Source organism: Seriola aureovittata, chromosome 11 (assembly GCF_021018895.1).
Source record: "Seriola aureovittata isolate HTS-2021-v1 ecotype China chromosome 11, ASM2101889v1, whole genome shotgun sequence".
Classification (NCBI taxonomy): domain Eukaryota; kingdom Metazoa; phylum Chordata; class Actinopteri; order Carangiformes; family Carangidae; genus Seriola; species Seriola aureovittata.
The window spans coordinates 18,776,770-18,790,075 of NC_079374.1; the positions used below are offsets into that span (position 1 = coordinate 18,776,770).

At 37.8% G+C, this 13,306-nt stretch overlaps 1 protein-coding gene across 6 annotated transcripts in view; it reads left to right on the forward strand.

Annotated features, from left to right (window-relative positions):
• Nucleotides 1–12,722, forward strand: part of LOC130177910 (LIM and senescent cell antigen-like-containing domain protein 1) — a 33,123-nt gene extending 20,401 nt beyond the window's left edge. For 4 of the 6 annotated variants that reach the window (XM_056389921.1, XM_056389922.1, XM_056389918.1 and 1 more), the window contains exons 2-11: nucleotides 854–1,013; nucleotides 3,421–3,487; nucleotides 3,662–3,782; nucleotides 4,349–4,498; nucleotides 5,612–5,762; nucleotides 7,477–7,569; nucleotides 8,431–8,479; nucleotides 8,740–8,815; nucleotides 9,340–9,525; nucleotides 10,898–12,722. In XM_056389921.1, the coding sequence (XP_056245896.1) occupies nucleotides 854–1,013; nucleotides 3,421–3,487; nucleotides 3,662–3,782; nucleotides 4,349–4,498; nucleotides 5,612–5,762; nucleotides 7,477–7,569; nucleotides 8,431–8,479; nucleotides 8,740–8,815; nucleotides 9,340–9,481 (1,009 nt within the window). In that variant the 3' untranslated portion in view covers nucleotides 9,482–9,525; nucleotides 10,898–12,722. Of the gene's footprint in view, nucleotides 1–853; nucleotides 1,014–3,420; nucleotides 3,488–3,661; nucleotides 3,783–4,348; nucleotides 4,499–5,611; nucleotides 5,763–6,335; nucleotides 6,429–7,476; nucleotides 7,570–8,430; nucleotides 8,480–8,739; nucleotides 8,816–9,339; nucleotides 9,526–10,897 lie in introns of all 6 variants that reach the window. The other 2 variants (XM_056389916.1, XM_056389917.1) reach the window with 2 other exon arrangements.
• Nucleotides 12,723–13,306: the final 584 nt, after the last annotated feature.

Genomic DNA, 13,306 nt, shown 5'->3' on the forward strand with positions numbered 1-13,306 from the left:
CCTTGTCAACATCTATAAAAACTAGGTGTTGTAAATATAAACTAATGTATGATTCAGCAGTTGCATGTCACATTTCTCACCATAGATTTATCCAGTTTGAAGGTTAATGTAGGAAAAAATTGACTCCTAGTATGTGTCCAGATCATTTGCCATGATTTCTGTTTGAAAATCCAGACCAAAAACCAATCATTAATACCCAGTCAGTATTGTGTACATCATGTGTATAAATGGCTTCTCTTGTGAGGTGAAAGACAGAGAACATCATTATGTGTTATGAAGACCAAATGTGATAGCGAGCAGAAAATGAGGATATAAATAAATTCCTTTTCATGAGGCATTCCGGCAGGTTTTTGGGTGTGACCACATCTGTGGTCTGGGGTTCTGCCGTGTTGATCAATTAGTCATGTTATATGATAATGGCCCATATCTGTGCATGTACTCACATCACTTACAGCAACTGCTGTTACAGAGTCCAGTGCAGATGAACATTAACTTCAGCTTGTCTTTCAAAAGACAACATTAAGCTTTCCCACCTCACTGATCCCCACACCCTCATCGGTAGAGCCAAAATAAACCTGGAACTAAGATATTTTGTGTGTTGTGTGTGTGTGTGTGTGTGTGTGTGTGTGTGTGTGTGTGTGTGTGTGTGTGTGTGTGTGTGTGTGTGTTTAAGAAGAGACAGAGACAAATAAACCTAAACATGTACATGACTTAACATGTAGAACTGATGCATGGAAAAATTAGATACATTATTTTTTATTAATCTGAAGAGATATAGTAAAATTTGTTTTATATCCATTTTGATTATGTAACTACACTTTGATCCTAATTATGTTTTTTTTTTTCTTTTCAGCAACATGGCCAATGCTCTGGCCAATGCCATGTGTGAGCGCTGCAAGAGTGGCTTTGCCCCAGCAGAGAAGATAGTGAACAGTAATGGGGAACTTTACCACGAGCAGTGCTTTGTGTGTGCCCAGTGTTTCCAACAGTTCCCAGAGGGACTCTTCTATGAGGTAACACTTTATCTGCTGATTTTCAACTTTTATAATCCAATGAAAGATTTGTGATGCAGCTATTGACAGGTTGAAGCACATCCAGAGGGTAAGGGGTTACAATAAACATGGGATTGCCTTAATCAGTCTTGACATGCCTGGGAAACAGTGCAAGATGCAAATTAAAGTGTGTGTGAACAGATATATACTTTCAGAGATATGGATACTGCCTCTGAACAAAGAAGTTCCTCTAAAAAGATAAATGTAACCATGGTTTCACTTCTTTTTTCATCTTAAAATACATATAGAGTGATTATGAAGGGTTAACAAACTGATGAACTGATTTTACTGGCAATATGATCACTGTTTAGTGCAAGGCTGTTGTTAGTGCACATCTCTTAGACAAAGAATGTAAACACAGTTCTGGGTGAGGTAAATAAAGACGGGTGAGCACAACTTTAATGCATTATTGAATTATTTGAAGCCCCTTTCCAGTAAGCTGTTTGCTCAGAGCCTTGACACAAGGCCCATTGTTTCTGCACCAGGCTCCAGAAGACCTGATGCTGTTTATGTTGGTCAGTTTATCAAAAGAAAGTGTCTCTACTGCTCCGATCAATATAAACATCAAAGCAAGGGGTGTGACATTCATTTTCATTCCCTATTCTACTGCCATAAATAAACAACAGTCAATTGAATAGATTGACGTAGGATCATACTGTTGCTGAGTATGTAGATTTAAAGTAGACAGAAAACCTTTGCTTGTCAGAGGTTTGCAGAAACCTCCATAGCTGCATTTGCTTTAATGACCATTAGATGATAGCTCTAAAATCTGTATCAAAGGGAAGCGAGTGTCAGGCCTGGACTAGAATGAGGACTCAGATGCAGAGTGTCAATAAGGCAGTCTTTATTTAAATACTCCTACCTCGGGAGGGAGTGACAAATAAAACCAACTATGAAAAATTATGCTATTCAGGAAGAATCTAATAAACAAAAACCACTCCAACTGGAGGGACAAAACTGCTGAAACAAAAAAGGAATAAACCAACAGAAAATCACTCCACAAGGAGGCTACAAAACTGCTATGAACTTGACAAACAAAACTCTACACTATGAGAATACAAACAAAAAATCACTCACATGGAGGTTACTAAAACTAATCTAAACTTGACAAACAAAAAACTCTATTCTATGAAATTACAAACAAAAAATCACTCACAAGGAGGTTACAAAAACTACTATAAACTTGACAAACAGAAAACTCTATATTCTATGAAATTACAAACAAAAAATCACTCACAAGGAGGTAAAGACGAAGTATAAGGCAAAGACAAGGCAAGGCATGGACTTAGATAGGAAGCTGGGGTGCACGACTGGAACGAGACACTCTGGCACAAGACAAAGGGAGACGCAGACTATAAGACACATTAGGGCAAATGGGGAACAGGTGGACACAATCAGGAATCAGGGAAGACACTCAGACAGGTGACACATGAGGAAGGGCAAGTGACCTGAAACGAGAGGAGAGTTAACCTTTCAAAATAAAACAGGAAATGACAAGACATGGAGACAGGACAAACCCAAACTTGACCTCACCGTGTGACAGCGAGAAATTCTTTTCTTTTAGAGTACAAAGTCTGTTTTTTACAACAGGATACAGTCTCAAAAAGTAAATTTACTTCTTGCCATCTTGTCTGTTTTTGAGCATCACTGGTTTATTAGTTGTTAGATTGTAAGACTTTAAATAGCACTATAGAGTGAAATCACTTACATTAGAATGATAATAAAGTAATTTCAGAAACATCTTGTAACAATCTAAAGAGAAGTATCCTAAAATTAAAATGCAGACCAAGGACTATTTACCATGACTTATGGTGAAGTAGAAATTAGAAATTCTACAAAGCAGTTTTCGATGTCCTCAAACATCCATTCTATTAAGTAATGCTCTTGTGCAACAACTGTGAAGCCATGTTGCACTGATGGCTGTTTGGAATACCACAGTGTTTATACAGTACAACATACAGCCATGTTTGCACTGACCAGTATCACACGGGGACTTGTGACTTTAAGCACATGATTTGAATACTGAAACCCACATCTGCATTTTGTGCTGCTCATACGGAAAGGAAGATCAAATAAAGATCAACCATTCAAATGTAGTCATCCATCTTTCAGATTTTTATTCTTTTTTCACCATGTGCCAGGTGACAGTTATGTTTTGAGATTTACCTTTTCATTTTTATCTGGGGTTTTTTTTGCCATTCTTTTATCAACACAATTCAGTCTTCTTGAGTAATAATATTAGAAATAGTTTGCATATATAGATTTTTAGGAATACACTGTTTATTAATATGATTTCCTTTTTAATGTGTTAATGTACATTTGTGCAATTTAATTAACTGCTTACAATTTGATTGAATTCTGCTGACAGTTTGAAGGCAGGAAATACTGTGAACATGACTTCCAGATGCTGTTTGCTCCCTGCTGCCACCAGTGTGGTAAGTATTGGAACCGCAGTAAAAGAGAATGAATACCATCATTACTCTCATCTTTACATTTTCTTTACCTGCTCTTACCTATTGTGGAGGCTTGAGTATATGCCCTTTATATAAATATCTAAGTAGCTGTTCTGTCACTATCAGGTTCTCCATACTCTGTTGTTCTTCTTTCAGGTGAGTTCATCATCGGCCGTGTGATCAAGGCCATGAACAACAGCTGGCATCCGGACTGTTTCTGCTGTGATATCTGCCAGGCCGTGTTAGCCGATGTTGGTTTTGTGAAGAATGCTGGAAGGTCAGTCCCTTTACAACCAGCCACTAGAATTTCACTGGTTATATTTGTGCAATCATATCAGTTATTATTGTCTACAAGGTTATTTTGTCTGGTACTTCTGTTTCTATGACTACTATGCAATTATACCAAGCTGACTCAAGACTCATCTCTTCTCTTCTTTTTGAACCCGCTCAGTTGTGTTGCTTCAAAAACTATGATGAAGTGTCAGCTGAGGTGAAAGCCAGTATTATGAGAGAGGGAAACTGCAGCTTGCTGTTGTGTACTGTAAACGATGTCAGGGTGAGATTCTGAACAAACTGGTCAAGTGTTCTGTGTCAAGAAAAACTCACTGTAGTTTCAGTTAAGTTTCTAATCTTGGTTGTTGTTATCTAGGCTGCTGAACCCAAGGTTTTGAAGGATGGATTATATTTAGTGCTGCTGCTGAGTGTGCCGATCTCTGCATCAGTTGTATCACATTGATATATTAGTTGGAATCAGTCCTTAATTGATTCAATTCAGGGAATTACTAAAGTATCTAATCTGGTATCTCTCTGCTTTTCTGTATTTTTCTCTCTCTCTTTCATCAGGCATCTGTGTCGTCCATGCCACAACAGAGAGAAAGCTCGGGGCCTTGGCAAGTACATCTGCCAGAAGTGTCACGCTATCATTGACGAGCAGCCTCTGCTGTTCAAGAATGACCCCTACCACCCTGATCACTTCAACTGCAACAACTGCGGGTAAACAAACTTGGCCCGCTGTATCAGTCGCACAAATCATTCAAAGCAGCAAAACAGTGAGAGTAGATAGTCCTGAAAACACTACTTGTTTTTGACACTTTGATTCTAGGATCCAGTGGGCTGAATATATTGAGATGAGAGTTCACCTGTGATTATCAAATTTATTATTACAATGTAAATATTTGTTGCAACTCTAATTCCCTGATGAAATAATGTTATCATAAAAACGTAGCAGATGAGATCCAACAAAATAGGTTGCAAGTGCATAGTCTATACAGAATTACAGACTAATAAATTAGACTTGGGCCGATATTCAATAATATCAAATATTGTGATATTTCTCGCCATGTGCAATTTTGATAATATCGGGGAAAAAATTATTTATTTATTTTTTGCAGTTTTGCACAGGCTGATGAGTCCGACCCTCATTTCACTAGTTTGTTTACTGTACATTGTACCTTGGCATTTGACAAATAAAAGTTTGCACTGCTCTTTAGTGACAGCATCATTTATACCTGAAACATAAAATACAATAATATATTTATGGACTATTAAAAAAAACGATAATTCCAATATAAAATACAACAATATGATAATATTATAAACCTCCCCCTCATGATATATGATATAATAAATACTCACCACATGAAGCACTGTCAGTCAGACTCAAAATGATAGACTTGATAGTGCTCTCTGCTGGACACATGATGTAACTGTTAAAGTTGCTTGTCATGTCCCCATGAGGTGATCTGAATGAGTGTCTCATGTTATCTTATATGAAAAGGGTGTTGTCTTTAATTGCATTACGATTATGACACAACTCCCCACAGAATTATGCGTAACGCAGTGTCGGTGTAATTTACTCAGATGTATAATTATCTTGTAAGAGCCAGATTTGTTTTTGGGTTTTTTTCATGTTTTCTTCTTTTTATGTAAATGTAAATTCACCATTAAAATCACCATTGTTTTGAATTCTTTCAAATGCATAAACAAATGTTGCTTTGTAGTTTTAATCAGTAACTATGAAATGTGTTTTCATGTCCTGCATTTGTATTATTTTGTGTTACCAGAGGCAAAGAACTGATCTAGTCGTATTTCTGTCTGTCTCTGCAGTAAGGAGCTAACTGCTGATGCCAGGGAGCTGAAGGGGGAGCTCTACTGTCTGCCCTGCCATGACAAGATGGGTGTCCCGATCTGCGGGGCCTGTAGGAGACCAATCGAGGGCCGTGTGGTCAATGCCATGGGCAAGCAGTGGCATGTGGAGGTACGATGTTAAACTATAAACCTTTTGGATATAACTTCAGTTATTTTGAACATAGTAAACTTTACTTAAATGCATATATTGGTTTCACACTCACATCCAGGAAAGTGCATTTAGAGACATTTACTTAGTATTTATTGTCAGATTGCTTTCAGATGTAATTACATTTTAAATGATATATTGCCTATATTCTTTTGAAGTAGTTTTTACTGCCTGTTTTCTGTATATATGAACAGTAGAGGTCTAATATAAGCACATTACCTCTGAGGTTCCCAATATTTCCAATAATTCTGAAATGCACTATGACCAGAGTTTTTTTTTCTATCCATTTGTATTTCTATTCATTTCATTCTACTGAGTGCTCTTTAAAATGTGACTCATACCTTTGCCAGCTTTATCTCCACAATTAGGTCCAGTGCTTTAAACTCAAAGCTGTGTGCATCATTCCTCCATTATCTGCAGTCTGTCTCTATATTTATTTTTCTCTCTGGCATCATTCAACCATCTTCTTTATCTTTATCTTATCTTCTCTCACAATTTATGGCCATTTTCCTGTCTTCCCTCATCCACATGTAGCATCATGTGTGCACTGTGTGTGAGCGCCCATTTCAGGGCCACCCGTTTTATGAGCGAGGTGGTCATGCCTATTGTGAGAGACACTTTGACATGGTGAGGGGATTAAGGATTGGCCTGTTGCTGACTGCTGCCGTGTGTCTCATTTCTCCCTGCCTGGCTAGAATCATCTTCATATAAGGGTTACACTAATATATAACTTTTATCAAACAGCTCACTATCTGTCTGTCCATCACAGCATGATGTCTTGACAGCTACGGGCCAGACTGCCTTTTGTCTTGCTAGATCATATATTCAACCCAGTTTCCTCTAATTAGTTACTTTTCCAAATTCTATCTTACCCATATTAATCTCTTTTAAATGTAAATATTAATATGTTGAATATCACAAAAATAAACAGCTGAAATGAGAATAAATAATCATTTTCTTTTTTACTGTTCCTTATAAACTTATTTTGTCTGGAATTACAATATGCAAAAGGGTTTAATTAATGAAGTTTTACAAATTCCAGCTTTTCACCATAAAGTTTGAGATGTGTTGATCCTGAAGGTAAAAGTCATGTACTGGTGTAGCAGGGCATAATTTGGGTTTAAATGGGTTGATTAGGGTCTCTGAAGAGTTTTATTGTCCAATTATATCCAGTGATCTGTCAGAGGCTTTTCATACTCTACAAGAATACGATTCAGTTCAGTTCTTCATTTTGAAAATTTAAAAATGTTGAATATTGCCAAAAAAACTGGCTAGCAACACCCTCCATCACAAATATCACCTTTGATTTGGCTTCAAAAATTGATATTGGTGTAACCCTGCTCTCTGGTCCATGGTGTTCTTTGACACAAATACATACGGGGTCCTCACTGAGTTAATTATGGGGACTAAATTGCTCATTATCAAAAAACTGTGTCATACCCTACAATTAAATCCTCCTGTCTGTTTGGAGGACTATTGCACCCTCTAGAGGTTGTTATTCTGTCCAGCTTCTCTACTCTCTATATTCAGTTTGCGAGCAATAACAAGACATCTGGGCTGAACTGATAATGTCAAAGCCAGACTGTGCTGCTGCCTGTGACATGGTCTGAATGGGATAATGTACTGACAGATGACTGTGCTAACCATGTGTGCTTGGCCATTGGTTTGTTTGCAGCATTTTGTGTGTGCTAAGTGTGAGAAACCCTTCCTGGGACACCGTCACTACGAACGCAAGGGCCTGGCCTACTGCGAAACGCACTACAACCAGGTAACACTCAACTGTATTGGGAATATTTATGTTGAATACTCAAAAAGAAGCTGAAACATGTTGCCATGTTTTGCCTGTCATGAATTCTCTCTCTCTTGGCTCCATTTACTGTATAGTATGTCAAGATTAGTAACTGTGCCTTTGACCCAAGCTGCTCAAATATGAAGTGATGATGGAAAGATTGATTATGGAGGGTAGTCATGTGGGAAAGTCCGACATATCTGAAATTTTTAAGTTGGCTGCAAACAGTTATACATTTGTAATCTACCTTCCAATCAGAGAAGTCATTTTTAGTCTGTAATATGTCAGTAGAATGCTCTATTTTGACCAACTTTTCTATTAATCCTCACTTTTACTTGAAACACCAGGTAAATATTTGAATAAAGAATACAAACAATATTTTTGGGTGAGCCACAGATTTTACTTGTGTATATGAGGGACTCTAGGTGAGATATTCAACATGTTGCCAGATGCCAAAAATTTTGAACTAGTCACAGTTGGCACTATTTTTTTATTTTTTAATAAGTTTTAATAACAATAAAAGAAAAAAGATTAAGTATGGCAGTAAAATGTTTTATATCTGTGAGAGAAATATGAACTGTGCTGGAGCAGAAAGAAAACGACTTCGTCAATGTAATGACTCCACCTAGTGTTAGAAAGTTTTATGGGATCAGGTGTTCAACTCATGTACTCATGAAGTTTTAAAATGCTTCTGTAGCCTGTGTTTGTTTGCATGGCATCTGAAAGTGTTATCTTACCCATGATGAGGATTACCACTGCTGCATTGTGTTGCATATTTTCATAACTCATAAGATGTGTCACTGCTCACTCTCTGTGTTTCTCTCCCCTTGCGACGCTCAGCTGTTTGGAGATGTTTGCTACCATTGCAACCGTGTGATTGAAGGAGATGGTGAGGAAACTTGCTTATATTGAAAATATATGTGAATGTCACTCATTGCGCGGCCCCGTTGATATTAGTGCTCATTAGAGCACTGTTTACCACGTGCATCTCTTTCACATGATCATGACTGTATTTGGAGTCATACACTTACATTTATTTGATTCATACATGTTGACAAGGTTCTTCCTTGAAAGTTAGATTCAGAACTAGTCATATGATAGTAATCTGGGTCAGTGTCTCATGTGACTGTGACTGTATTTTTTTTTCAGTGGTGTCTGCTCTTAACAAGGCTTGGTGTGTCAACTGTTTTGCCTGCTCTACCTGCAACACCAAGCTCACCCTCAAGTAAGTAATGCAGAGAGTCTAAGAGACGCACTGTAAGGTTTATATGTGTGGGATCAATATACACATTTTAGCCTGGATTTTTTTTTTTATACTTATTAGGTATTAATTATATTCTCTGAAGACTGTCAGGAATTCTCATGTGAATTGGCCGAGCTTTCTCTGCTGCTTCTAATTTTTGTCATTCACAACTTCTCGTCTGTTATTCAAACATGTCCATTCCTGATTTTCTCACCTTTCTCTTTTAACTTTGTGTTTCTGTGGGCTTGTCTCTCTACCTTTCTTCCCTTTTATAATCCCACTTTGTTCCCTTGTATGCTTCTCTTGCACCACTTTTCCTTCCCTTGCCCTCTCTTCAACTTTAATCTCTCTTTTATCTTTTATCTTTCCCTTCTCCTCCTTCTATTTCTTACCTTTATTCCTGTTTTCTTGTTGTCTCTCTCCTTCTCCTCTCCAACTGCCCTTCCTCTTCTCTTCCCCTTTCTTTCAAACCTCTCGCCATCTCTTTTTCCTCCCTGCTCTGTCAGGGATAAGTTTGTGGAGGTGGATCTGAAGCCGGTGTGTAAACACTGTTACGAACGCCTGCCAGACGACATGAAACGCCGGCTGGCCAAGCGTGAGCGTGACTCAAAAGAGAAGAAGAAGAAATTGATACCCATGTGTCTGTGATCCTCTCTTTCTCCTTTCTCTTCATTTCCATTGTTCTTCCTTTGGTCAGTTTCCATCTTTCTTCCTTTATGTTTTTATTCTTCTTCTATTTCATCATCATAATTCAAACATGCTCCATGCCACTTTCATTCCTCATATCACTGTCAGAATTAATGCCTTTGGCTTTTTAAAGCAGAGATTAAGCAGGTGAATATACACTGACTGGACAGATTTGAGTGAGCTAACACTGAAAACATTTCAGTATATAACCACTTCTCATTCTGAAACACTAGTCAGGATTAAGGCTGGTACTGCTAACCTGTGCTATGCAAACAGGAAAATCAGATCAGTCACATGGTAAAGGGAAGGAAGGCTTTGTTTCTCGGGTCTCCCGGTCTGTCTGGGCATAAGGGGTAAAACCTTAATCACTTCCGGCAGCTTTCTGGCCGCAGCTGTGTAAGTGCCAAGGTCCCACTGGATTTGACACGTGCCCCGGTCCTGCCAGCGATTATCTGCTTTGGGAGGGAATGTCGTCCAGGGGAAGCTTTGGGAAAAGGTTTAGAGAGCTGGCCAGTGTTAGTGGAATTAATAGCATTTAGTACAGAAAACAACCAGAAGGCACTCAGATCTCTAAATGTGTTATTTTAATCACTGAAAATGTTTAGAAAATTTTAATCTGTATGTAGATCTAAAGTATATCAGTACACATAGCAATGTTTTTCTCAGGGAACATGGGCCTGATTGTTTTCATTCAAGAAAGTGCAGGAGTTGTAGTGTAGTTCATCAAAACATATCAAGAATGTTCAAGAATCACTCTGCCACTGTGGTCAGGGATCCTCTGAGTATTGCTAGATGTGCAACTGCATCCAGTTGGCTGAAATCTGTGAGCAGGTTTCAGGTTGGGTGTCTTGGATAAAAAGGTCAATAAAATGTTGGGTTTATTCAGCTAACTAGGACCAAAGACATAACCTCCTTGGCCGACGTAAAAACCAAGGTATGGAGCAGGGGCAGTGGTACTTAATTATGGAATGAAAGATGATATTAGTAAAAAATTTGACCATAAAAGTAATTTAGAAGTAATCTGAAAAAGCAAAATTCTCTGTAACTATAAAACAAACAAAACTAAATGCTTTTCAGTATGATTTTTCAACAAGAAGAAATGCCATCCACAATATTTACTTTAGTACTCAATGACCACAATCTTCTGTTTTTTTGTTTGTTTTCCATGTCAACATTTCAATGTATATGCTGTTGCACGGGTGATTTGTAAGGCTATGAAATATTTGATTGGCAGTGTTCTAGGTTGCAGCTTCAAACCAGCAAGTTTGCCAAACCATTTTTCATGCCATTAGACATAGCATTGACACATACAGTATATATACATACTAGGAGTGACAACATCTAATGTCTAAGCTAATGTTGGTCTTTCTTCCACAGGAACAAGTTTGTGGAGTTTGACATGAAGCCAGTATGCAAGAAGTGCTATGAGAAATTCCCTCTGGAGCTGAAGAAGAGACTGAAGAAGCTCTCTGAAACTGTTGCACGGAAGTAAACATACATTCAAGCCGCAGTAGGGAGGGAAAGATGAGACCGTGAGGTGGTCACATTTCCAGAATTGACAATCATATTAGATATAATTAGTCTGTTTTATATTGTTGTTATTTTAAATTTAGCTTTGTTATTTCAGTGGAACACTCCTGTCCTTTCAGTTGCAGCTGCTAAGCACTGAGGATCATTTCAAGAGCCTGAAACTAACTGATTGTTGGTCATTCAATTGGTAGGTTCAACTTTAACCTGTTTTGATCCTTTTGGCTCAAATACTGCACTGTACATTTTTCATATGCTTGCCTTATTTCACTGCGATGGCCTTCGTTAATAAAATGAAATAAAAAAATATAGTATAAACAGAAACATACACAATGATGGTCCTGTATTATAATAATAACATGAGCTTTAAGAGAACATTGAAACATGGGGATAATATAATTACTCACAAGCTGTGTTGACAGTTTGATCAACTGTTTGCAAACTTGTGTCTTGATGCCAAAAAACTGTTTCCTGTTTGACTTATGTTACTGATACTCTTTTATAATAGAGTAAACCTAAACAAAGCTATAAAAAATGCAGGTGTACTGAATGTGTATATAATATCTCTTCCACCAACATGTATTATTTTATGTGTTACTAATGTATTTTCTGTAATGTTATGCAAATCAAGTTAGTGTTTTATAAAATTCGATTTTTTTTCCCCATAAACTGTTGACATCATACTGTAGCCTCCTTAATACTACAGTGATGGACTCAGCCATCACCTGCAGTATGTTCGGTTGCCTTGCTACATACTATGCATTTTATGTGTGAAACAATCTCTAAAATTGGTATTTATACTGAGTTACCAGTTCATTAGCTTCACTTGTACATTCTAAAATAATCCAGTATAACCTCCCTGGAATAAATCACAAGTTAATAATGATCAGTTTTTATCTACCACCATTTACAGTAAATACACAAGGGTGACAGAATAGCTGAAACACCTTTAAAAGTAATGCAGAGTCAACACCTCTGACACGCTGCCAGCAAATACTGAACGCCCTAACATCACAGTGACAGCTTTTACTGCATGACAGGTGGTTACTGTGTCTGTGTGTTAAAACATGATGGCTTGTGACATGTGCAGAGACCGGATGTTGGATGTTATAACGTGTCTCTGTTTGCTTGTAATCCAGAGAAAGTGATCCTCTTAGGGAGGTGTACTGACTTCCTCAGGGCTCAGACCCTCTTAGGAAAAAAAAGCAAGTGTTGTGAATGGGAAAGAATAATTTCTGTTTTCACAAATTTTCACTCAAGCAATATTTTATCACAGAAAACTCATCTAATGCATATTAGTTTGATAGAAAGACACATTCCACTATTTTATGGAAATACAAAGCCTATGTTACTGTTGTGAATTTCACTGCCTAAGCCACATTTTTCATGTCATGTAGAAGTAAAACCATCCATTGGACTTTGTTGTGAAGCAGAATTTCAGCTCCACTAAAAATAGTCCAGCAGATAGTTGCATTTGATATCTTACTACCTGGGTGAATGAGATGACTCTACTGCTCTTATATTGTATTTTATCTTCACAATGCTTGTCAAGAGACAATATTTCTCCATGTAACCACACCAAAGTGCATGCTCTAGACTTGAATGGAAAGTTATTTTTCAGTATAGCTAAGATAATTCTGTCAATTCATCTGAATAAACTTGTACATCAATGCTACCAGTGTGCAGGTAGTTGTGTTTTTGATTTCCAATTTCTGACGCTTTTTAGAGTGTAACATGACATCCCAAGCAGGTGTGGGAGTCACAGGTTGATTGAATAGCTGTTGTGGTAAAGGTTTACCCCCAGTTAAGATGCACAGAGCACTGACAACACTGATACAGAGGAAATTATTCCTGTGTAAAACTCCATACATGCTTGTTGTCCTTGTCCTTACAGGGCTAGTATGTTTACACATACAGTACTTGGCCAATATGTTGCTAGTGGACTTTTTAGGCACTTTAGATGTTTAGATTCTTATCTATCATGCAGATCACATCTGATTGGTACCAAATTCATTATGCAGCATGACAATGTGCTGAAAAATCAGCCACATTCAGCAGCATCACAATGAGCCCCAAAACACAGCCACAGTCATTAAGAACTGTCTTCAGTGACAAGAAAAATGAGGAGTCTGCAACAGATGGTGTGTCCTGCACAGAGACCGGATCTCAAACATCATGGAGTCAGTCTTGAATCGCACGAAGCGACAGAAGACAGTGAGACAGACTGAATCCACAGAAGAACTGGTATGTTCTCCACTC